Genomic DNA, 24,798 nt, shown 5'->3' with positions numbered 1-24,798 from the left:
GAGAAAGGGAGAGAGAAAGAGAGAGAGAGAAAGGGAGAGAGAAAGAGAAAGAAAGAGAAAGGGAGAAAGGGAGAGAGAGAGAGAGAGAAAGAGAAGGGAGGGTAAGGATATTGCAACCCTGAAGTGTGGGGAGGGAACTTCTTCACGTGCAAAACGCACGTGGGAAAACGTGAATCTAGCTCCACGTTGCTGGGGCGTGGGAAAGGGAAGAGGGCCGAGGCAAAATGCCCCTTCCCCGGCTAAAAAAATGACTTTCCTCCCCCCCCCCCATCCCCGTGGATGCTGACCTCGCTTTCCCCCAGAAGAAGACACCCCCCCCCCAAAAAAAACCCCTCTCTGGCATTTGCTGGGATCATCAGCGCAACGTTTGCACCCCCCAACCAAATAAATCAAATCAATAAACCTCCACAAACACGCCCGACCCACAGAAATGCCCTGCTGCTGTGCCCGATGGGGAGGTGTAGTCCTCAAAGGGTCGCGAGGAAAGGGGGAAGGAGGACTGAGAGATCCCAGCAGGGCGGGACCCCCGTGTTGGGGATTAATTCACGTGCGTGGTGGCGGGTCCCGCATTCCGATGCTTTCTCTGCTCGGTTGCAAATCCCCCCCCACACACACCCTTGATGTAGAGAACAGAATAGAACAAGAGTTGGGAGGGACCTCTGAAGGTCTTCTAGTCCAACCCCCTCGCTCAGGCAAGGAAACCTTATACCATTTCAGACAAATGGTTGTATGTGTGTGTGTGTGTGTGTGTAGAGAGTGACGGCTCTGTGTGTGTGTGTGTGTGTAGAGAGTGACGGCGCCGGATAACAGATAATCAGAGTTGGAAGGGACCTTATAGGTCATCTAGTCCACCCACCCACCCCGCCGCCCAAGCGGGAGACCCTACACCATTTCTGACAGGTGGGAGCCCAATCTCTTCTTGAAAGTCTCCAGTGAGCACCCATCGCTCCCTGCCTTCCCAGAGCCCCCCCAACGCCCCTTCTTTCTCCCCTCCCAATTGGAAAGCTGTCCCTAAATCTTAAGCAAACGTCAGAAAAGCCAAGAATTAAAAACACCTCCCAGATCAAGCCAGCTTCTCTCTCCCCTTCCCACCTCCCTTTTTTTTGCAAAAGACCCTTCCCCAAGTTAAAAATGCCCCCCTCCCTGCCACTCCTATGGTCCCAATAATAACCCTTTGCCCAGGTCCCTTTTCTGAAGTCCCAGCTAACTGGATTCAGAAATCTGATTTATAATAACAACAACAACAATAATAATAACAACAACAATAACAATAACAATCATCATCATCATCATCACAAAGTATCGGGACTTACAAATTGAAGTTAAGCGACTTTGGAAAAATAAATTGTTGTTATCCCAATTGTAATGGGGGCCCTTGGAGCAGTATCTAATATCTAATGCTATTTGGAAATCCTGAATTTATCAGACTTGAATACCCTGATTCTACAAAAAACCCCACCCTACTTGGAACAGCCTATATCCTCCTCCGAGGCTACCTGAACAGTTCCTAGGTCCTTGGTTAGGACTCGAGCTGTCGAGCTACCAACCAGACCCAAAGGCTCTGAATCTCACCAAAGATTAAACAACAACAAAACAACAATAATAATAATCACAATTGTTCAACTAGTGATTTGTGATATGCAACCCAGCATAGTTATCTCGTTTGCTGTGTACAGTCATTTTTTGTATATAATAATTCTGAAATTCTGAATTTATCAGACTTGAATACCCTGATTCTACAAAAAAAAAGCCACCCTACTTGGAACAGCTTATATCCTCCTCCGAGGCTACCTGAACAGTTCCTAGGTCCTTGGTTAGGACTCGAGCTGTTGAGCTACCAACCAGCCCCAAAGGCTCTGAATCTCACCAAAGATTAACCAACATCATCATCCATCTCAGGAGCCTCTCTCTCCTGGCTCTAACTTTTGAGCCGTCCTACCCGTCCCTGGGCAGGGGAATTCCCAAGGAAGCGGACTTTCCCCGCTGGGGAAACCGGCACTCAAACGGAAAGAAAAACAGATTGACAAAATAGAAAAGTGACATTTGTAAATTTTGCCACCCCAATCCGAACCTTCTTAGAGCTGCTCCTTCACCAGAGGCACCTCGGTGCACGCTTTCGTTCCTCGACTGCTCCACGTGATTTCCCACACTTCTGCTTTTCGCACACCCAGGGAAGTGAGGTTGTCGGCACACACACACACACACATCCAGGCTGCCTCCCAAAGGGAGGGAGAGGCCCTGGGCAGGCAGCTGGCAGCCGGGAGGGAAGAGAGGGGTGGCACCCTGTGGCCTGCCAGCCCCATTTACCCCAAAAAATAAAAATTGTATTTTTATTCCAATAAAACAAGTTTGGGAAAGTTGAGCAGCCTCACCTGATGTCACCACAGATGGGGGGGGGGGGCTTTATAAAGTGCCAGGTAGCAGCGATTTTTGAGGAGGCGGAAAAGGAAAACTTTCCAAGAAAGGTTTTGGGGCTGTGAGGAATAGGAATAGAATAAGGAATAGGATAGGATAGAATTCCTGATTGGCCAAGTGTGATTGGACACACAAGGAATTTTTGTCTTGGTGCATGTGCCCTCGGTGTACATAAAGAAAAAAATAAAGTATATTCGTCCAGAATCATAAGAAAAAAAGAGAGGTAAGAAAAATGGAAGAGAATTAGGAGAGAAATAGAGAATAGAATATGATACAATAGAACAGAGGAAGAAGGGGAATAGAATAGAAATCCGTAAGGGATCTTAGAGGTCTTCTAGTCCAGCCCCCTGCTCAAAGATGAGAACCTATACCATTTCAGATAAGGAGGGGGACAAATTTCCTTTTTTTACAAGAAAGGAGAGTTAATTATTCTTCTGAGCTTAGTTTTATGCTTGGTAGCTGCTACTAAGGAATTCTGGGAGTTGAAGTACACCCAGTTTAAAAGATGCTGGCTGGGGGATTCTGGGAGCTGAAGTCCTCCCATCTTAAAGCATGGTTGCTGGGGGATTCTGGGAGCTGAAGTCCTCCCATCTTAAAGAATGCTGGCTGGGGGATTCTGGGAATTGAAGTCCACCCATCTTAAAGCATGGTTGCTGTGGGATTCTGGGAGCTGAAGTCCTACCATCTTAAAGAATGCTGACTGGGGGATTCTGGGAGTTGAAGTCCACAGTCCATCCACCTTGAAGGATGCTAGCTGGGGGATTCTGGGAGTCATTGGAAGTCCACCCCTCGTAAAGTTGCCAATGTTGAGAAACACTGGTTTAAGCCACCCATTGATAACTAGGCAATGCCTTTGGGCCACCATTTTGTGAGTGCGCCTCCACATTCCATCACGCTTCCCAGTTATGTTCAAAGCTGCAGCAAAATGGATAACTGGAGCTTCTCCGATTAGGCGCGGGTTGACTTGTTTTCTTTAAATGCAGATGAAAAAAAAAGAGATTAAAAAGTACAGTAATTCCCGATACGAAAGGGCTTGGAAGCATTTTATGAAACGAAGATCAGAATCTTCAAGGGGAAAAAAACACACTTTTTTCTCATTTTTCCATGCACTGGGAGGGACGTGTGGTTTTGTGTGCTACCTATATTTTTCGCACACGCAGATAAAACTTCGATCTCTTGCGTAGCCTGGTTCCCAACAATTGGCCAAGCACCTGAAATTTGATTACCTGACCACTGGAGTGGGTGGGTGGGAGAGAATCCTGCAACAGTCGTTAAGTGTGGAGGCTGGTCCTAAGTCACCTTTTTCAGAGCCCTCGTAACTTCAAACTGTCACTAAACGAATGGCTGCCAGTCCAGAATCCACCTGTCATTTTATCAATTATTAGACTGGTAGATCTTTATGGAAATGTGGCTGGTTTCATATTATGATGAAAAAGCAAAAAAGTGGTGATTTAATGTTGATGCTTAATTTTGCCTCAACAGAGTTGGAAGTCAATGCTTCTTTTTCTTTCTTTTTTTCTTTCTTTCTTTCTTTCTTTCTTTCTTTCTTTCTTTCTTTCTTTCTTTCTTTCTTTCTTTCTTTCTTTCTTTCCTTTCTTTCTCTTATCTTTCCTTCCTTCTCTTCCTTCTTTCCTAGCCCTGATTTTCTGTTTTATATTTCACAATACTTTATAACTCAATATTTTTTCTTTCTTTCTTTCTTTTCTTTCTTTCTCTCTCTCTCTTTCTGTCTTTCTTTCTTTCCTTTCCTTTCTTTCTTTCTCTCTTATCTTACCTCCCTTCTCTTCCTTCTTTCCCGGCTGCTTTTCTATTTTGTATTTCACCAGACTTTCTAGCTCAAATAAAAATGTTCAACTGAGAATGACCTGTAATTAAAAAAACAAAAACAAAAACCCGGAATACAGAGAAGAGTTAAACCTTTGGTGCTTTCATTTTTAAATTTCGGTGCTTTATTTGAAATTTCTTCCAGAGGGAGATTTCTTCCACCCTTTATACCGGTTTCCCTTCTCTCTTTCGGGGTGCCAGGGAGAAGCACACTTAAAAATGCAGAAATCACCCCCTCCAAAAAAAACCAACTTCAGGAGAACTGTCTGCTATCCGGTATCACGTGGAAGAAGGGAAAAAAAAAAAAACCCAGCTCGTTCTTGGCTAAATCTTTCCATTTTATTTTATTTTTTGCAGCCTCCGTCCGAACAGGCTTCGTGTGTGTGTGTGTGTGTGTGTGTGTGTGTGTGTGTGTGTGTGTAGAAATTGCCTGTTGCAACAGGATCTCCTTCCGTTTCCAGGAAAAAAAAGTCCAGGATTTCGGAGGGGGGTGGCTGAAGGCCCCCCCACCCCCCGAGCCGCCACCACACGGGATCCGCCGCTAAGCCTTATGGACGGAATATTTGCCTTTTTGGAGCTGGGAAACGTAGATCTTGGTCTTGCTGGCGTCTTCCCGCCGCAGCCAGACTTCCCCGGTGCTGATGGCGGTGATGACGGCCCTAGAAATCCAAGACACAATTGGGGGACAGGAGGAAGGGACGAGAAGAGCGGGTGGAGGGCTCAGTATAGGGTCAATTAAGACCGCCGGAGAGCCAGCTTCTCCCATCAATTCCACAGAATTCAGCATTCGGTGGAGGGAGTCCTCGACTTACGACCGCAACCGAGCCCCAAATTTCTGCCGCTAAGCAAGACGGTCGTGAAGGGAGCTTCGCGCCCTCCCCCGCTCCCCGTTTTGCGACCTGTCTTGCCACCGTTGTTAAAGGGGTTCACAGAAGTTGTTAAATGAGTAGTAATACGTTAAGTGAATCCGACTTCTCTCCAAACCCCGCCCCCCCATTCACTTTGCTTGTAGAGAAAGTTGCCAAAAGGGGTGGGGTGACCTCGGGACGAGGCAGCCGTCGTAAGTATGAGTCGGCTGCCAAATGCCTGGATTTTGATCAAGGGGGGGGGATGTTGGCGACGGTTGTTAAGCGTGAAAAACGGCTCTCGGTCCCTTTTTTCCCCGGTGCCGTCGTAACTTTGAATGGTGACTAAACGGAGTGGTGTAAGTGGAGGACAAACCTGTAGAGGAGGATGGGAAGGAAAAGAAGAGAGGGAGGGTGGATAGGGGAAAGAGACAGGAGGGAGGAAGGAGGGAAGGAAGGAAGGAAAGGAGGATGGGAGGAAGGAAAAAGGAAGGAAGGAAGGAAGGAAGGAAGGAAGGAAGGGAAGGAAGGAAGGAAGGAAGGAAGGAAGGAAGGAAGGAAAGGAGGGTGGGAGGAAGGAAATGGGGATGGGAATGGGAATGGGAATGGGAGAGAGGGAAGGAAGGAAGGAAAGGAGAGAGGGAAGGAAGGAAGGAAAGGAGGGAGGGAAGGGAGGGAGGAAGGAAAGGAGAAGGGAAGGAAGGAGAGAAGGAAGGAAGGAGATGAGGGAGGGAGGGAAGTAAGGAAAGGAGGGTGGGTGGGAGGGAGGAAAGAGATGGGAATGGGAATGGGAGAGAGGGAAGGAAGGAAGGAAAGGAGGGAGGAAGGAGGAGGAAGGAAGGAAGGAAGGAAGGAAGGAAGGAAGGAAGGAAAGGAGGGTGGGAGGAAGGAAATGGGGATGGGAATGGGAATGGGAATGGGAGAGAGGGAAGGAAGGAAGGAAAGGAGAGAGGGAAGGAAGGAAGGAAAGGAGGGAGGGAAGGGAGGGAGGAAGGAAAGGAGAAGGGAAGGAAGGAGAGAAGGAAGGAAGGAGATGAGGGAGGGAGGGAAGTAAGGAAAGGAGGGTGGGTGGGAGGGAGGAAAGAGATGGGAATGGGAATGGGAGAGAGGGAAGGAAGGAAGGAAAGGAGAGAGGGAAGGAAGGAAGGAAAGGAGGGAGGGAAGGGAGGGAGGAAGGAAAGGAGAAGGGAAGGAAGGAGAGAAGGAAGGAGATGAGGGAGGGAGGAAGTAAGGAAAGGAGGGTGGGTGGGAGGGAGGAAAGAGATGGAATGGGAATGGGAATGGGAGAGAGGGGAGGAAGGGAGGGAAGGAAAGACGGGAGGGAAGGGAGGAAGGAAAGGAGAGAGGGAAGGAAAGGAGGGAGGGAGAAAGGAAAGGAGGGTGGGAGGGAGGGTGGGAGGGAAGGAAGGAAGGTGGAAGAGGTAGAGGGCCGAGCCCCACCAGGCTGAGCTGGCTGCCCTCCCCGCTCTTGGCAACTCACTGGACGGGCGCCTCCTCTCCCACTTGCAGGAAGATGCTCTCCCCTTTGACGTAGATCTCGCCCTCGTAGTGCAGGTGGCCCTCCTCGCAGTGGGCGGCGAAGAGGGGCGGCGAAGAGAGCTTCTCAGCCTTCAGCGGGCCTGGAGGAAGGAGAGGAGGGGGCAAAGTGGGGGTGGCGGGGAAATCAGGGCTGTTCGGGGTAGGAGAAGGGATGCAGTGGTCTGTGGGAATGGCCTCGGGAGTCAGGGCAAGAGCCCAGGTGTTGGGTAAAGAGGCAGGTGAGTCCTTGGAACCAACTACTGGAGCGGTGGGACATTTACAAAGGGACAAACGCCCCACCCACCCCAGTTTCGTGGGCTATAAAGGCAGGGGGTGCGGAAATTCACTTTCAGATTTGCAAGTTTCTGTTGAAAAAACCTTACAATAAAGATGAGAAATTAGTTAGAACTAGGAGGAGAGCCAAAGGTGGTGTTTTTTTGTTTTTAAATGCTTAATTTTAAAATGAATTTTCTTGGGATTGCCTATTTACATCTTTGAAAATGTTTTGCTTCTCGTTTAAGAAGTCTCTTCAGGTTTTCTTCTTCCCCATGCTGGCTGGGGGATTCTGGGAGTGGAAGTCCTCCCATCTTAAAGGAAGCTGGCTGGGGGATTCTGGGAGTGGAAGTCCTCCCATCTTAAAGGAAGCTGGCTGGGGGATTCTGGGAGTGGAAGTCCTCCCATCTTAAAGGAAGCTGGCTGGGGGATTCTGGGAGTTGAAGTCCTCCCATCCTCAAAGCATACTAGCTGGAGAATTCTGGGAGTTGAAATCCACTTATTTTAAAGAGGATTTCATTTGACGCATGCTGGCTGGGGAATTCTGGGAGTTAAAGTCCATCGCTTAGAATAATGCACAAACGCAACTATTATAGCCTAGAAATAATCACAAATCTGGCCCTTTGGGGCCAGCCTAACAAACCCGGATTAAGAAAAAAAAAATTCACGACTAAGCGTGACATTTTCCCCTACAATTGCCCTACAATTTAGCCTTCCAAGGCTGGCTTTGCAAGGAGTTCCGGGACTGGTAATTCAGCATCCACTGGAGTTTGAATAGGCAAATACAGCAGGAGATCCCAATTCTGCAGAGAAATCAAGTTACTTGCCTTCAAGCTTCCTCTTGGAAGGGGATACAGCAGCTTTTGCCTGGGGAGGGAGGAATAAGGCAGCCATGAGGGAAAAGTTTTTAATTCCACGGGTTAACAAAACAACAACACTGTTTGAAGCGAGAGGTCTTTGGCGGCCATTCCCTTGAATTTCATACAAAGTTTGTTAATCTGGGCATTTTAAGCAACGGAATTCCAGCTCTTTGGCTGCCCCCCTCCGGCCCACGTGAAGTCGATCAGAAGCCAAAAGTGCAGCGGGTTGGACTACAGGACCTCCAAGGCCTCTTCCAACTTTTCTGTTATTCTGTCCATGCAATACAAATAGCACGGCTTTTATTTTTGAAGGCGACGGTTAACTTTTTTTTTTTTCTTTCCCAATTAATGTTATGTGCTCGCATGTGAGCCTACGCAATTTCGCTGCTCTCTTGGTTTTTCACCCACCCCTAAAAGTCTCATCAAGGGGTTGTTGCCCTCTGACCTTTTTGATAGCCGTCCAATCTTCCATGATGTCGATATCGTGCAGCATGTACACGATGTATGGGCGTGAGGAAGGAGCTGTTAAGGAGGAAATTGTGAGAAACCAGGCGCCGCTAAACCCCAACCAACCTGTTCAGATGGTATGTTTTCTTTACTATTTGTGCATTACTTTTTATCTCGCCTTTATTGCTTTATGAGTAACTCAAAAGTGGCAAGCGTACATAATACTCCTTCCTTTTCTTATTTTCCCCAATACGACAACCCTGTGAGGTGGGTTGGGCCGAGAGAGGACTAGATCAAAGTCATCCAGCCGGCTTTCATCTGAAGGTGGGACTAGAACTCCTGGTGACTGGGCCAAAGTCACCCAGTTGGCTCTCATGCCTAAGGCAGGACTAGAACTCACTGTCTCCTGGTGATTGGTCCAAAGTCACCCAGCCAGCTTTCATGGCTAATATGGGACTAGAACTCTCAGTCTCCTGGTGATTGGCCCAAAGTCACCCAACTGGCTTTCATGCCTAAGGCAGGACTAGAACTCTCAGTCTCCTGGTGATCAGTCCAAAGCCACCCATGGCTAAGGCGGGATTAGAACTCCCCGACTCCTAGTTTCTACGCCACACCTTCACCACTGCAGCTAGCTCTCTTTTTGCAGAAGCCTCAACTCTCCAAACCAGGAAATCGACATCCCATTCAGAAGGAAAAGTAGACAAAAGGATATCGGACACCAAAGGCGGTTTCTTCCTCTTGCTGGGCCAGAGGGAATCCCATTCCTTGGAGATGTGCTTGGGCCGAAGTTTGCCATCCCACCACTCTAAGAAAAGAGAAAGAGAAACAGACCTCCCAGATGAAGTAAAATTTGTTAGCCTGGCCAGTGCTATCAGCTTTAAATCATCTGCATAGAAAGCAGATGCGGATGTAATTCAGAAAATACTGGACTGTGAAGAGATGGATAGATTGATATTAAAAATAAAGGGTAAAGAAGACACAGAATATTACTTAACGTGGAACAGATCTTAGAAGTGGCTAGAGATAAAAGGCAGGAATTAGGTAAGAAAGATTGTTGTTATGTAAGAACTAAATAATTAAATACAAAAGAATTCAATTGACAATTAGAAACATGTTGATATAAATAATAGAACTATAAGTAAGCTAATATAAGAAACTCTGCTAACATTATTTTGTTACCATATCACCATTGTTACTAGTATATGTTGATATTTGTTTGTTTTTTTCTTTTTCGTAAATGATATGCCCTGACAATACAGTCTATTCAAAATGTTTATGAATAAAAATAAAATGTATACTAAGAAAGAAAGAAAGAAAGAAAGAGGAAGGAAGGAAGGAAGGAAGGAAGGAAGGAAGGAAGGAAGGAAGGAAGGAAGGAAGGAAGGAAGGAAGGAAGAAAAAAAGAAAGAAAGAAAGAAATCAAGAAAGAAAGAAAGAAAGAAAGAAATCAAGAAAGAAACCAAGAAAGAAAGAAATCAAGAAAGAAATCAAGCAAGCAAGCAGCTGGCTGGGGAATTCTGGGAATTGAAGTCCACAAGCCTTAAAAGTTGCCAAGGTCAGATACTCTTGCTTTTCGATCTATGGCAGGGAAGCTCCCATCCTTCCTAAGGCAGGCTAGCCTGGCAACATGGGGATTGTAGTCCAAGACAGCTAAAGAACCCTTGGGTCTTTTCCTGGTAGACGGCAGCTTCTCAGCCTTGGGAAAAATCCAAGGATCTTCCCTCCCCACAAACCCATGGGACGCTCCACCCGTACACTGGAGGCTCCGAGATCGGATTCTGATCCGTTTTGGCTCTCTCCAAGGGACGACGTTGGCAGCCGGGCTGGGGGGTGGGAAAGGAAGGAGACTCTGCCGGGCAGGGGAACTCACCTGAAGTGAGGCCCACGCTGTGCCTGTCATCTTCCAGCCGCTGGATACGCTCCAGCAGGCGTTCTTCAAGGCTGTCGAAGAGCAGCAGTTTCTCACTCTTTAAGATGGACAAAGCAGAAAAATATTTGGCACCCCTTTTCTTTCTTTCTTGGCGGCCAATCCCCCCCCCAAAAGAGGCCTGTGGGACGGGATCCAACAACCGGAAAAACACCCGAAGCCAACTTCTATGGGCCTCTGTCAATGAGGACTGGGCACCTAGGTGCAAGGGTGGGAGGCAAATATTTTTTTACTACCAGTTCTGTGGCGGTGGCTAGATGGGATGGCCATGTGGCTGGGTGGGCATGGCTTTTTTTGCAGTAACCTCAGGGAAGCCTCAGGGAAGCCTCCTTCTAATGGGGATCCGCACAGCTGAGCGGTCACAGCTCTAATGGAATCGGCCAGCTGATCGTCGAACAGCTTATAGTCAGCAGGAAAAAAATAAAAATAAATAATCTAATGGGGATCCTGGCACAGCTGATCGTCAGAACAGCTAATCATCAAGAGGGAAAAAAATAAAAAAATAAAAATTCTAAATGGGATCCCAACACTGATGATCGAACAGCTTATAGTCAGCAGGAAAAAATAAAAATAAATATAATGGGGATACAGCTGATCGTCGGAACAGCTTATAGTCAGCAGGATAAATACTCTAATGGGGATCCGGCACAGCTGATCGTCGGAACAGCTTATAGTCAGCAGGAAAAAAATAAAAATAAATACTCTAATGGGGATCCCGGCACAGCTGATCATCGGAACAGCTAATCATCAAGAGGGAAAACAATAAAAATAAAAAATTCTAAATGGGATCCAAACCAACACAGCTGATCGTCGGAAGGAAAAAATAAAAATAAATACTCTTAAGGGGGATTCGTCGGAACAGGACTGACTGGGCCGGGAGAGGAGAGGAGAGGGCCAGCCAGGGGCATGATTTGCCAGTTCTCTTAACTGCGCAGAATCGTAACAACCGGTAGAATCCCACCCCTGCCTAGGTGGCTCCGGACCCTTGGTTTGCCAACTCATGCCCGTTCCAATTGATGGAAGTGGTGAAGAATGACCACCATCGCCATTCAAGTACGGAGGGGTTACAAGAGTCGGGGGAAATGGGCCGGGTCTGGGTACGAATCCCCCCCAACTTGCACCACGTCGCTCACTGACTGAAGCTTTCTTACGGTAACCTCGCAAGGTTGCTGCGCTGAGGATAGAAGGGAGGGTTAAATTCTGAGTGTGTTGCCTTGGCTTCCTTAGAAGAAAACCAGCTGATGAACGCCAAGAAGGCAAGAGGATCGGTTGGCTATGGAAGGAATTATTCCTGAAAAGCCACACCGGCTACCACCAAGGGATTTGAGACTGGTATGGAGCAGCGTGGTTTCCATTTTGTCCTCACAACAACCCTGTGAGATAGGCAGGGGAGGGAAAGGAAGGGGAGGGGTGAGAGAGGAGAGGGAAAACAGAGAAAGAGACAAAGGAAGAAAGAGAGAGAGAAAGAGAGAAGGGAAAAGGTGGGAGGGAAAACAGGAAGGGACAAAGGAAGAAAGGGGGAGGAAGGGGAGGAGAGGAGGGAAAAAGAGAAAGGAAGAAAGTGAGGGAGGGGAGGGGAAGAGAGGAAAAAGGAGAAAGAAAGGAAGAAAGAGAGAGGGACGAAGAAGAGGAGAGGAGAAGGAAAAAAGAGAAAGAGACAAAGGAAGAGAGAGAGAGAGAGAGAAAGGAAGAGGAGGGGAGGTTTAACTACGGAGGGCAAGAAAGGTCACAAAATGGGGCAAAACTCATTTAACAACCGTCTCAATGAGCCATAGGGTTGTTGTTTTTTTGCACTCAAGTGCAGCCCTTAAGTTGAGGGTCACCTGTATTAATCAACGCCTCCTTTCTCGAGATTTGAGGGAGGGGGGAGAGGAGGGGCATAAATGAAAAGATTAGGAGGGGGGAGGGTTTCTTCTAACCTCCAGGTGTTGCTGGGCTCCTTGAAGCTCGCACCCATGGCGGTGTTTGATGACTTCCAGGCACAAAGCTCGATATATCCCTGGGGGAGAAAGAATGCAAACATTTGGAATATGGTGGAAAGTGATTTGTGGGTGTTTGTGGGTGCGTGAGGATTCCGGCACTTAACCCCAATTAAATCATGAGCCTTGAGACGAACTTCCAAAACTTAGAGAAGATTTATTAGGAGTAACCATGCCGGCACTGCCTGGGTGTAGCTGACTCTGAGATACATCATTCATTGTCACCCTTGACCCTGGTTTTCCCTCCATCCCCTGGGTGTATCCTAATTCATATCCTCCAATGAGACACCTCCGTAGCTCAGAGTCATCCATCATGTTCTCCAGTTAGAATTTTGCCCAGCGGAAACTTCGGTCACCTAGTTACTATCTTTGAAAACATTTATGGAATGTAATTTTGGTTTTGCAAGCTGCTGCATTGCTCCCTGCTTCCTTTTCTGTTGGCAGCTCTAAATAAAGACCCTAGAAATATTTTATGAGTTGATTGTGTGTGTGTGTGTGTGTGTGTGTAGGGGGGTTGTTCCATCCTCCACAAATCCCAACCTTCTGCCTTAATGCTTATTACAGGTGGTCCTTGACCTACGACCACAACGGAGCCCAACATTTCTGTGGTTAAGCAAGAAGTTTCGTGAAGCGAGTTTTGCCCCGTTGATGGCTAGCCACCTTGAAGCCTGCAACCAAACTCGGATTTTACCAGCTTTCTAGATATTTTAAGAGAGAGGGGCACTGTCCCTATCTCTCGCCGAATAAAAACGTTTCTTAAAACGAGGCTGTCCTCGCTAAACTTTGATTTAGCGGACAGGCCATGCAAGGTCACAGGAGTGCTTGGATGGGAGACCACCCAAAGATCCCACAGCTGAACTAGGAAATTAGGCCAAAAATCCACAGCAGAGGGGTCATCCAATCACTTAAACGAGGTCTTTAATGATTTGCCCAGCTAGGTGGCAATGTTGTGGCCCGCCAACGGCCAGTGGAGCTGGCAGCAGACTCGGGCAGTTGAGGAGGCTGGGGAAGAACATGGGCCGGTCCTGGAGTCTGGGGGAAGGTTCTGACAAGGGCTTTGCGTTGGAGGCAGAGATGAGGCCAGGGCCGTCCAACAATTATCAGCTACCTTCGGAGTCGGACATCAGTAAGGCAGAAGAACAGCTGGAGCCTGTTCCCAGTGTGTGCATGAGCAGAGCTGCCAGGAGAAGGGAACAGCTAATGAACAAGGGTCAACTCGGGAGTAAAGGCATAGGTGGATGGTGAATGGCCTCTCCCATAGGGAACAAAGAGGAGCGGGGTTTGCAGGAGACAATTAGTTCAATTCATTAGGGTGAAGATCTGCTCCTGACTCCTTGCCAAGTAATTGCTGCTACAGCGTAGCGTTTGGAAGATAGCGGCCTGGCAACTCTCCCAGCCTGATAAAGATCTGTAATTGTGAAAGCTCATGAAAGACTGTTGGCTGGGACTTTGCTGGAGAGGGATTCACTTTAACCGAAATAAAAGGGGTTTTATCGGGACGAGGTATCTACTTCCTGATCTTGGGACGCCTAGGTCAGAACAGGTAACTCCTAGCAGAACTTGGATGGGCTTAAAAAAAAAATATAGCGCATTAGGAAAGAAGACCACTAGGAAATCTCAGGCTTGAGGCTTAGAAAACTTGGGTGGGGGAAACACATCCTTTTAAAGCCAAGGGCAAACACGGAAGTGTCAAGAAATTTCGGTGGTTGTGTTCAGTTCGTTCAAAATTCTCCCCGTCCTGACAGTTCAAAGGTCAACCCCCTGCCTCAAATGCCACCCCCCCTCTCTTCCTCTCGCCCCATACGGCTTGGGACCCCACAAAGCTTTACCAGCCACTTCGATCTGGATCTCCATGTGATTCTGCAAAACGGCCAGGGGGTCGAGGTATTCCGTGGCTTTTCCCGACATCACGTCTTCCAATTTTGCCTTCATCTGATTCAGACGTTCCTTAAACAGCCTGCAGAAAAAAAACACCCCCAGCTAATTCACCAGGAAAACAAAAATCCCAAAGTCCCCCCCAAAAACAGACGCAAAAGGAAAACAGAAGGAGAAAGAAAATAACCTACTTTTCTTTGATTTCAGAAAACTGCTTCTCCAGATCTAGCATTTCATCCACGCATTCTGCCCGGCGCCGTTCGTAATCTTCATCGTTCATCTCTGGGGAGGGGAAGAAAAATGGACAATTTGGACTCGACTCAAAAAAAAAACAACCCATCAGATCCCTGGATAAAATGGGATTTATTTATCAGAGCTTTTGAATTTTAGACCCTCTGTTTTGTGTGTTCTCGGTGCTCTCTTGAGCTTGCTTGTTTTCTCGCAGACGTTTCCTTACCCAACTAGGTAACATCATCAGTGCTAATGAGTCTCACTGGCACTGATGATGTTACCTAGTTGGGTAATGAAACGTCTGCAAGAAAACAAGCAGTCTCCGAGAGCACCGAGGATCGCACGGTGCAATCCTGAGCTATAAATATTCTCCTTTCGTTCAACTGTTTTGTGTTACTTGATGACAGGCAAAATTAAATACGTTATAAAGTGCAGAATTAACCGAAGCACGGAATGGGGAATGAACAAAAAGTTAGGATTTGCAGAATTAACCAAACCATGATCTTCAGGATTAACCCACAGCAGGCAGAATGAAGTAACTACGAGGCACAGAATTAACTCTACCATGACATGCACAACAGCATATGGCATGTAAAATGAACTAAACTCAGCCTGTAGAATATCATCCTTGGCAACTTTTAAGGCCTGTGGATTTCAACTCCCAGAATCCCCCAGCCAGCAGGCTTTAAGATGGGTGACTTCAACTCCCAGAATTCCCCAGCCAGTGTATTTTAAGATGGGTGGACTTCTTGTTTAAAAGTCTGTGCTGACCAATTGGCCCCCAACTTCACCCAAATCTTCAATAAATCACTAGAAATGTGCTATGTTCCTTCTTTGCTTCAAATGTTCTAATATCATCCCAGTGCCAAAGAAGCCCTCAATTTAATCTTCTCATCACTCGTTATCACCCATCCCCTCCCACTTGTGACTGTAACTTTGTCGCTTGAATCCTTACGATTTTTATTGACTGTTTCCTAGTATGATTTGATTGCTTATGGTACCCTATGACTATCATTAAGTGTTGTTCCTTATGATTCTTGACTCTGGGTGAATGTATCTTTTATGTACACTGAGAGCATTTGCACCAAGACAAATTCCTTGTGTGTCCAATCACACTTGGCCAATAAAGAATTCTATTCTATTCTATTCTATTCTATTCTATTCTATTCTATTCTATTCTATTCTATTCTATTCTATTCTATTCCATTCCATTCCATTCCATTCTATTCTTCAACTCCCCAACCATTCCATTCCATTCCATTCCATTTTTCAACTCCCAAATTCCCCAACCAGGATGCTTTAAGATGGGTGACTTCAACTCCCAGAATTCCCCTGCCAGTGTATTTTAAGATGGGTGACTTCAACTCCCAGAATTCCCCAGCCAATGTGTTTCAAGATGGGCGTCTTCAACTCCCAGAATTCTCCAGCCAGGATGAGGTTGAGAAACACTGCATTATACATTGGCTTGGATTAGTTGGTTATTAGTTCTGTATCATTCTGCATGGCTGGCTGGGGCATTCTGGGAGTTGAAGTCCACAGATCTTAAAGCCGACAAGGTTGGAGACCCCTGTGGTAGAGTTAATCCAACCGTTAAGTTTCCCTTTAAGATTCCGGGCTGCATTTTAGTAGCACAAACTCAGCTTCCTCTCCCGATGCTTACCCGAGCTCTCCTCTTCGGATTCCGACTGGCTTGCGCTGCGTTCATCTTCGCTCTCTTCCTCACCGTTCATTTCCATGGCTGAATCGCCTTCCCCTTCCATCTCCTTCGGCAGAGGCTGAACAGGCATGGTGGCGTTGGACGATGTCAAGAGACGACCAACCTGAAGATGGACAGAAAAAGATCCAACTGTTAAAGAGCGAACAAAGCCTGGATGCTAATTTTGGAATACAGGAAAGGCCTCAACCTACAATTGAGCCCCAGAAGTGATGTCGTTAAAAGAGAAACTTCTCACGTTGAGTTTGCCCCATTTTGCCAACTTTCCTTGTCACGTTTGTTAAGCGAACCACGGCAGCTGTTCAATTAGGAACACCGTTGTTAAGTGAATCTGGCTTTCCCTGCTGACTTAGCTTGTCAAAAGGTCGCAAAAGCGGATTGCATGACCCCCGGGGAACACTGCAACTGTCATAAATGTGAGTCGGTTGTCAAGCATCCGAATGTAAATTAAGCATCCCTGGGGATGCTACAAATAGTCTTAAGTGTGAAAAATGGTCAGTTTGCAGTGCTGTTGTAAGTTCAGTCACTACTGTTGTAAATTGAGGCCTATCTGTAATTTCTGATTCATTTAATAACCAGGTCAAAGAAGGTCTTAAAGTGAGGCAAAATTCACTTAATTATCTCACTTAGCGACATAAATTTTGGGCTCAATTATGGTGGTAAGTCAAGGGGCTGCTTGTATATATTTAATCTCTCAGCAGCAGAGAGCTGCTGAGAGATTAAATTTATTTTTTATTTATAAATTTATTTATTTATTTATAAATTTATTTATTTATTTATAAATTTATTTATATAAATTTATTTTTTATTTATAAATTTATTTATTTATTTTTGGAGCACTCAGTTCAATTCTGACCCAGCGGGCTAAAGCAATGCACCGAAATAAATGGGTGTGCAAAGCCGCGCACCATGCAGGTTTTTTCTCTTTTCTGTGCAAAAGAACGCGATGCAAGTCTTCCTTCAGTTTGGTTGAACAAGGCTCTGCTTTCCACTTTCGCTTCTGAGAATGTCACACAATTCTTTCAAAAGCAGAGTGTGGCGTTTTTGCACTCTTCTAGTTGTACCCCAGCGAAAAGACTGTACTTTCTTTTACTATTCAGTATCTGATGTTTCTCTACTTCCATTAAACACCAGATTATCCAGTGGGTAACCTGGCGAGGGGAAGGGGGTTCAGCAGCCAGTTGAATGAATGCATAGGCAGCCCATAATGGAGTCCAAAGTCTTCATCGCTAAGCCAGACAGTCGTGAAGTAGCTTTTGCCCATTTTACAACTTTTGTTGCCAGTTGTTGCCACAGCAAATCACTAGAGCTGTTCAATTAGTAACACAGTTAAGTGAATCTGGCTTCCCCATTGGCTTTGCTTGTTGAAAGACTGCAAAAGGGGCTTATATGACCCCAGGACACTATGACCATCTTAAATAGGAATCAGTTGCCAATTTTGATCACGTGATCATGTTGCAACGGCCATTAAGTGTGAAAAACACTCACAATTTGCTTTTTTCCATTGTAATTTCAAACAGTCACTTAAACAATGGTTGTTACGTCAAGGTTGCAGTCATTACACCACTGAGAATTTTTGGGGGCTCCCCATAAGGACGGTCATTTGGGGCTAAGAAAAGGGCCTTTATAAAGCTTACATGTCCCCAGTGTGGTATCCTATACATGCATGAGCTACAACTCCCATCATGCCCAACCTTGCTGATGGGAATTGTATTCCCACCTATTTGGAAAGACTCAGACTATCCCAGGCTTTCTGGCTTGTTCATGAGTCTTCAGGCCTCACTGACCATCACTTGTTCCCTAAGAAAAAATAAAAAATATTCATTTGTAGGAGAACATTGTGGGAAATAATATTGGCCAAATGGTATTTTAAAATAGCTGGCTTACTGCTGCAGGTTTTAAGTTACCCCCTGATGCTTTTCAACTGTCCTCCTTGACCACTTTTTAAAAATGGAATTTACCATTGTTGGGAACTGCTAAGAAAACCAGGTAGAAAACACAAGATACTATAAATGTTTATGAATAAAACATCACTATTGCATCCTCCATCCTCCCCCCTCCATAATGCAATGGACTAAACCACCTTCCCCTATTAATATGATGGGGGAAGGGATTACCAATTCCTTGAGGGGGGGGGGGGGAGAAGAAAAAAAAAGGAAAAGTCAGAAATACGTTGAGGAACTTCCTCTCACTACGATACGCCTTCAACGGGGAACGCAACGAGCAGAAGCCAATCCTACGTACACGCGCATGTACGTTCATAGAAAAGCACAGACACGCAAATGTGTATCTCCCCCAACCCGGTTAGTGGTCTAATCCACAGTTACCCCGCCGCTCGCCCAAATGCGTGATTGGAATGGGCGGGACCAACAAACACCCAGAAAAAGGGGGGTGCTGGGAAAAGCGTCTGGACCCCCTTCATTACCTGGGGGAGGAGCCGCGCAAAGCGTAGATGCCACTCGGGCTTCCTTCCTCAATCGGAAGTGGTCCTCGGTCGGCCCCGCCCACTGCTCTTAACCAATCCGAGAGACTGATAATGCCGACCGTTGGAAGCAGCTACACGTCTATGATCCTAGAACGTTCTAGCCACCTCTCTGTGGTTTTTTTTGGGGGGGAGGAGGGGGCTGCATCGCATTGTGGGAAGCCGGAAGCGGAAAGAAGCGTTCCCATAGCAACCAATAGAATAGAACCCAGAGAGCAGGAGGAAGAAAAATAAATAGGAAAAATGAAAAAAAATGAAAAATTAAACAGAAAAAGTGTCTTCCCTCTTCCCAAACTTTAATATATGAGCCTTTTTGGAAAAGGGTGAACTCTCAAATATCAATGCAGTATTGTAATGGCTACAGAGGCTATCCCATTTTTTATCCCCAAACAACAGGTGCATAAACCTTGATGCTATGCATGAGGTGGCTGGAGAAAGAAGTCTAATAATAAAAGTAACCTTAACTGTCAAAAGAAAGAAAAGATACTATCATAAGTAATAGGTGACTTGGTGCAATCTCAAAACAACTGGAGCATCATTTGAACACTGTCGGCATTGACAAATTCATGATCACTCAATTGCAAAAGGCAGCTTTACTCAGAACAGCTTACATTCTTTAATATTATTAAACAACAATATCTGCCTATTCCAGTCTTTGGGAAAGACTGAATAGATAGATAAAAATGCCAAATCCAGTCTAAATAGCTGGCTGACTATGCAATGAATTGATAAGAAACATTAAAAAAAGTCTGGATGAACACTGCAGTATCTGGAGAAAGCAGAAAAGAACTGAAGATATTCAATAAACAAAGACCTGCAAATAGAAGTAGAATGACTGTGGCAAAAGAAAACAAAGATTGGACCAGTATCTCAAAATATTTGGAGTACCATCTGAACATCAGCACTGACAAAATCCCCATCAATCAATTGTGCAAAATGCAGCCTTACTTGGAAAAGCTTACATCCTTTGATAATACCTTTAACACCCTCGCACATCCACATTTGCTTATCTTGTGTCTTTGGGAAGGACTTGATAAGTGGACAAAATGTCAAATCCAATCTAAACATCTGGCTGACTGTGCAACAACCATTACAGTGCACAAGCTGATCACACAAAAAAAGGACATAACACAGTTCCAAAATCATTCACTGCAACATTTCTAAATAGGGATTGGTAGCAAACGAACAGGACCAAAGCAACCCAAATTTGAAATTATTCACTTTAATTAACAGGTGGTTTGTTATTTTAAGGTACAGGAATAAATTAAGCATTTCTCTTCCAGGACCTATGCAATCCTTTCTCATTGTGAAGAACAAGACACTGAGGTGACCAGTTGTAGACGCAAGGTCAGGCACAATATGGAAGAATCTTGCTGCACAATGGTCTACTAGTTCATGTCTCACAGTCCAAATGTTCAAAAGTTCTTTTCCATGTTCTCACAGCATCATTTCATAATCTTGGATCTTATTCTGTCAGCCTGTAGTACAAAATGACAGAAACTGACTAATGCAGTACAGCAATGACACAAACTGTCTTTGGTAAACAAAAAAATGACCCACAGTTGTTCGTACAATTATACTGCAAATAGAGTTTCTTCTCATTCTATTTGTAGCTCCACTCCAAATCCAAAGGAGCTTTAAGAATTTAAGCTCTGCAAAGTTAAAGTGCATTTCAACATCTCCGTGGCGAGTCTGGATATTTGCTCTTCAGCTCCTGCTTGAATTGTCGGAAAAGGATCTTGTTGCGCTGGTTTTCAGCATCCTTTTGTGCGTGGAACTCACTTGCCACCTTGAATCCCTTGTGAACCAAAAAGGCATTGCTCAATATTGCAAACCGGTAGCCAGCAATGTGGAGTTCGCAGGCCTGCAAGGAAAAAAGAAGAAAAAAAGAACGTGTGTGTCACCAGTATCACTAGAGTCACCTTGTAAGGGAAATAGGCGGCATAAAAACAGATATAGATAGATGACTGATAGCGGTAGATGATAGATTAGATCTGATTAGATTAGATTTAGATAGATTAGATAGATAGATAGATAGATAGATAGATAGATAGATAGATAGATAGATAGATAGATAGATAGAGATGAGAGAGATGGATGGATGAATAATGATAGATATGAGATGGATAGATGGATAATGATAGAGGGGGGATGGAGATGGATGGATGATAGATGAGAGAGAGCGACGGATGGATGGATGGAGGACATAGTTGATAGACAAATCATAGCTTTATTTATTTATTTATATGGTGGGGAGGGATGGATATAAATGATAGACAGACAGACAGACAGAGATAGAGGATAGGCCTTAAACACCAAACCAGTAACAATAACCATAGGATTTTGCCATTTTCCTAATCTTTCCCCTTGCTTGGTTACCTGACTGATCCGGTTAAAGCCATACTGCTTGAAGCGTTCATCATATGGAGGCACTGAGGCAGCACCCACATAGAAGGGCTCCCATGGGTCTCGCCACACCACCTCGTAGGCCACGTGCAGGGTGCCCCGTGTGGGAAGGTTCAGCCAGTGGGAAAAGTTTGTGGGAGCCTGGCACCGGGGGCATAACTCCTCATAAAACGGTCGGATCTCCCCCACTTGATACAGCTGGACCAGCTCTGCTTTGGTGGCCGGAATCCGGCGCGTGTGACGGATCTCAAAGGCCGGCACCACGAACACCCATGGCGTCCCCTCTTCGGCGGCTTTAGGCAAGGCCAGGAAGTCTTTTCGCAGACCCTTGCTGGGCACCATATCCACGTCGACCACCAGCACCCAGTGACTGCTGGCTGCCTCTCTAGCTACGTTCCGCAGCAGGTTGTTGGGGTACGACGTGTTGGTGACCCCCATGACATAGTTACGCCGGCCGGCCCCTAGCTGTGCCAGCTTGGCAAAGACATCTCCACAGGACTGGAGGCGGGCAAATTCCCCTTCCTCCTGCTCCTGCTCCGGGAAGGAAGCCATTTCGTTGGCAGGACACACCAGGTGCAGCCGAAGCCACTGCCGGAGAGGGGCACACAGGACGGCTAAGGCGTAGACCATGGCTGTGGCCTGGCTCACATCGTCAGAGCCCGGTGCAAAGAGGGCCACCGAGACCGGTCCCTGCCAGCGCTCCACCAGCTGCTGCACATGGTGCAGATTGCCCAAGCTGGTGTGGGTGACCAGGACCACATCCTGGCCATCCCAAGAGGCCCGCATCATGTCCCGGTAGATGCGGTACCGCCCGCTGGCATCCAGGGTGCCTCCACTGGCCAACACCGGCTTGAGCCTCTGTTTGTGCCCGTGGCTCGGCAAGGCATGGCGTGCCTGGAAAAGCTGGGCGTAGCGAGACCGCTGCTCCTGCCCGTGCCACCCGGAGAGCAGTGCCAAATAAAGCAGTTGCAAGCTGGCCACCAGTCCCAGCGCCAGGATGAGCGCCTGGAAGCAGGAGCAGGTCATGGGCGGGACCGAAAAGGGGAGCCGGACTGGGGCTCAAGCTTGGCCCGTCGGCTCTCCCCGTGGCGCCCTTTCCCTCTGTTGCAAAACGCCGCGCGAGCAAAACGCTGCAAAAGCTCCCCAAAGTGCCAACCTGCAAATAGAAAGTGGAGGGGGGGGGGAAGGCGAAAGGGAAGGGGGGGCTTGCTCGCCAGGAGGCTCCCTCCAGCGCCCCCTGCTCAGCAGGAGGAGGCAGTGCAAACATAAAAAGCAGCCTCTGCAGCCCCCACCCCTAAAAAAAACGACCCCCGTCGCCCCCGTTTGCTTTTGCAGCGCCCGCCGGCTCGCCGCTGCCTTGGGCCCGATTTCCCGCCCGCTTTGCCTCGTGTGCCTTTTGCATGCGCGGGAGGGAGTGGGTGGGCTTTGCTGACCTCCCCCCACCTCCAGGGTTATTTGCATTGGGGAGGGGAGGCCAGAGAGAGTTTGCAACGGGAGGATTGCAAGGATCAGAAGGGTGGTGGTGGTAGGAATAAGGGGGCGCGAAAACAGGAACATCCCCCCACACCTTCGATTGTTTTTCTTTGCAAAAAGGCGTTTCTTAATCCCGGTTTGCAAAACAAGCAAGCAAGCATAGACCAGGTGGTGAACAAGCTCTCTTCCGTGAGACGAGGTGGCCGAGTGGTTAAGGCGATGGACTGCTAATCCATTGTGCTCTGCACGCGTGGGTTCGAATCCCACCCTCGTCGCTACCGTTTTGGACGCCCGTCCTCCCTCCCAAAATTAAGTGACTTTATATTCTGTTGTGCAACCTACAGGAAAAGGAGGTTTAAAACGGAGAACGCGGAGGGAGGAAGATCCCCTTCCATCCTTTGCAAGGGTCCTTCTCTGGGGACATCTTGTCTCTTTTGGGGTGCATTCCCGGCTCCACAACAAAATTGATGGGAGCAGAAGACTTCCTGCATTTTAAGAGGGGCTCTGAATTGCAGGTGTAATTCAGCTGGTGTGCTGACATTTGCAAAACCCTTCATGCCCGACAGGAAGCGGAGCCCTTTGCCAAGGAGCAAGCGCCAGACGTGGAAAGCCGAGGTGGGAGGGGGTCTCGGCTGCTGCAGGACAAACATCCCCCCCTCCCCGATCCATGCAGTAAATATATTTGTTGGGAAATCAAGCAAAATGTGTTTTTTGGTTCTGCAAATTCTCCTAGCCCAACTTCCAGTTTCCCGGATTACATAAACCCCAAATACAGGATAATTCAGTGGTCAAACGTTGAACTGCCTCGGAATTGCAATTATAGGATCTTTAAAACTTCCTTGGGACAATCCAGGTAGTCCTTGATTTACAACGGGGTGGTTTAGAGATTGTCCAAAGGTACATCGGCCCTGAAAAAAAAAAAAAAAAGATTTGCACTTAAGACCGTCACAGCCTCCTCCTGACAGACATCTGGGCTGTTTGTGTCTTTATGATGGTTGCAGGTCTGGTGATCATCATTTTTGACTTTCCTAGCCGGTTTCTGGCAAAAGTCAACTGGGGAAGCCAGATTCACTTACCAACCATGTGATTCACCTTAACTTTGTGTCAAGATGGGTGGCAAATCAACTTTATAAATAAATAAAAAAACAATTGGCCCACAACCACCTCACTAAGCAATGGAAGTTTAGGTCACAATTTATGGTTGTAAGTCAAGGATTACCTGTATTCCTTTATTTTGCATTGCTAAGCCAGACAATGAATAGAAAACAGAATATAATAGAATTAGAATAGAAAATAGAACAGAATAGAAAATAGAGGAATAGAATAGAGAATAGAAATGGAGGAATAGAGAATAGAATAGAGAATAGAAATAGAGGAATAAAATAGAACGGAGAACAGGAATAGAATTAGGAATAGAACAGAACAGGATTCAGAATTAGAATAGAATAGTATGGAACAGAACAGATTTATTGTGATTGGACACACAAGGAATTTGTCTTCGGTTTATAAGCTCTCAGTGCACATAAAAGCTACAAGTGATAAATCACAATCATAGTCGTCATAAAAATACATTCATCGTAAATCAGAAGACACAACACTTAGTGATAGTCATAGAATCCTAAATAGATACCAGCATGAAATACATGCTGGTAGTGTCTTTTAGCTCCTAAAAAGGAGATTTACAGACTTTTATGTGCAGGGAAGATTTTACTGAACTACTGTACATTCGGTGGAAGAAACGATGCACGATGTGTCATAATCTTAAAAACAAACCAGCCTTTTCATCCATATTTTGTTTATTGGTCAATTTGCTTTCTCAGACAAATCTTAAGGCTGCGCAACTGGAGAGGGGAAATTATTTTAAAGCATTTTCTCTGGCGGAAATGGCTCTCCAAGTGATGTTCAAAGTTGAGGAAGACACTGATTCTATTCAGAAATCCACGATTAACCACGGCTTTACACAACCCAGTTTCCCAAGTTTGCACAACATCCTTGTACTGGCACACAACGTTCTTTCTGTAATTTTTCAGCTGTACAGTAGCTGGTTTTTGTGGATTTTTTTTGAGAAAAGTACCCAACCACCAGACCAATTTCGACAAACCATTCTTGTTTGGGACAATCTCTTTAATCTCTGCAATTGGAGATGCTTCACCCTCATTTTTCTGGGGTATTAATAAAAACAAGACACTTCAAAAAAAAAATTTATTAGAAAGCACGCAATACATCCTCCATATCCACTCCCCGAGATAACAGCAAATATATATATATATATACATACATACATACATATATATATTCATATTCTTATATTTTTATATATGTATAAAAATCAATATAATGTACATGCAAGGAAGATTCCCCTTTTGAAAACACAGACACAAGCTTTTACATTTTGTCCTGATTTAAACTGGCTCACTTACTAGATCTGTTCAAAACGGGAAAAGACAAAGGTCACTTCCCTGTTTGTGATTTTTGCCATTTTTGGAGCCATCCAACCATTATTAGGCCACAATAGGAATTAGGATACAC

The 24,798-nt window shown here is 46.0% G+C and overlaps 2 protein-coding genes and 1 non-coding gene across 10 annotated transcripts; 1 reads left to right on the top strand and 2 right to left on the bottom strand.

Moving 5' to 3' along the window:
* Positions 1-4,341: 4,341 nt before the first annotated feature.
* BRMS1 (BRMS1 transcriptional repressor and anoikis regulator) lies at positions 4,342-18,393 on the bottom strand. Of its 8 annotated transcripts, none has more exons than XM_087913850.1 (12): positions 18,026-18,393; positions 17,629-17,708; positions 15,855-16,014; positions 14,155-14,245; positions 13,918-14,045; positions 12,029-12,108; positions 10,053-10,149; positions 8,895-8,987; positions 8,181-8,245; positions 7,703-7,742; positions 6,565-6,703; positions 4,342-4,898 (listed from the first exon to the last, which is right to left on the bottom strand). In XM_087913850.1, exons 3-12 carry the CDS (start codon positions 15,979-15,981, stop codon positions 4,781-4,783), a joined length of 978 nt encoding a protein of 325 aa, XP_087769976.1. In that variant the 5' UTR covers positions 15,982-16,014; positions 17,629-17,708; positions 18,026-18,393; the 3' UTR covers positions 4,342-4,780. The 8 variants fall into 8 exon arrangements, with proteins under 8 accessions (XP_087769976.1, XP_087769979.1, XP_087769978.1 ...); XM_087913853.1 differs by having other exon boundaries at positions 18,153-18,393; XM_087913852.1 differs by having other exon boundaries at positions 18,236-18,393.
* Positions 18,394-18,970: 577 nt separating this feature from the next.
* B4GAT1 (beta-1,4-glucuronyltransferase 1) lies at positions 18,971-22,548 on the bottom strand. The gene is made up of 2 exons (XM_026716483.2): positions 20,770-22,548; positions 18,971-20,254 (listed from the first exon to the last, which is right to left on the bottom strand). Exons 1-2 carry the CDS (start codon positions 21,820-21,822, stop codon positions 20,063-20,065), a joined length of 1,245 nt encoding a protein of 414 aa, XP_026572268.2. The 5' UTR covers positions 21,823-22,548; the 3' UTR covers positions 18,971-20,062.
* Positions 22,463-22,544, top strand: TRNAS-GCU (transfer RNA serine (anticodon GCU)). The gene has a single exon. It is a non-coding gene; the product is annotated as a tRNA-Ser (tRNA).
* Positions 22,549-24,798: the final 2,250 nt, after the last annotated feature.

This window comes from Pseudonaja textilis, chromosome 16 (genome assembly GCF_049901715.1).
Source record: "Pseudonaja textilis isolate UNSWEBS1 chromosome 16, rPseTex1.2, whole genome shotgun sequence".
Classification (NCBI taxonomy): domain Eukaryota; kingdom Metazoa; phylum Chordata; class Lepidosauria; order Squamata; family Elapidae; genus Pseudonaja; species Pseudonaja textilis.
The sequence above is the reverse complement of the archived record's forward strand: the minus strand, read 5'-3'. Positions and strand labels throughout refer to the sequence as shown.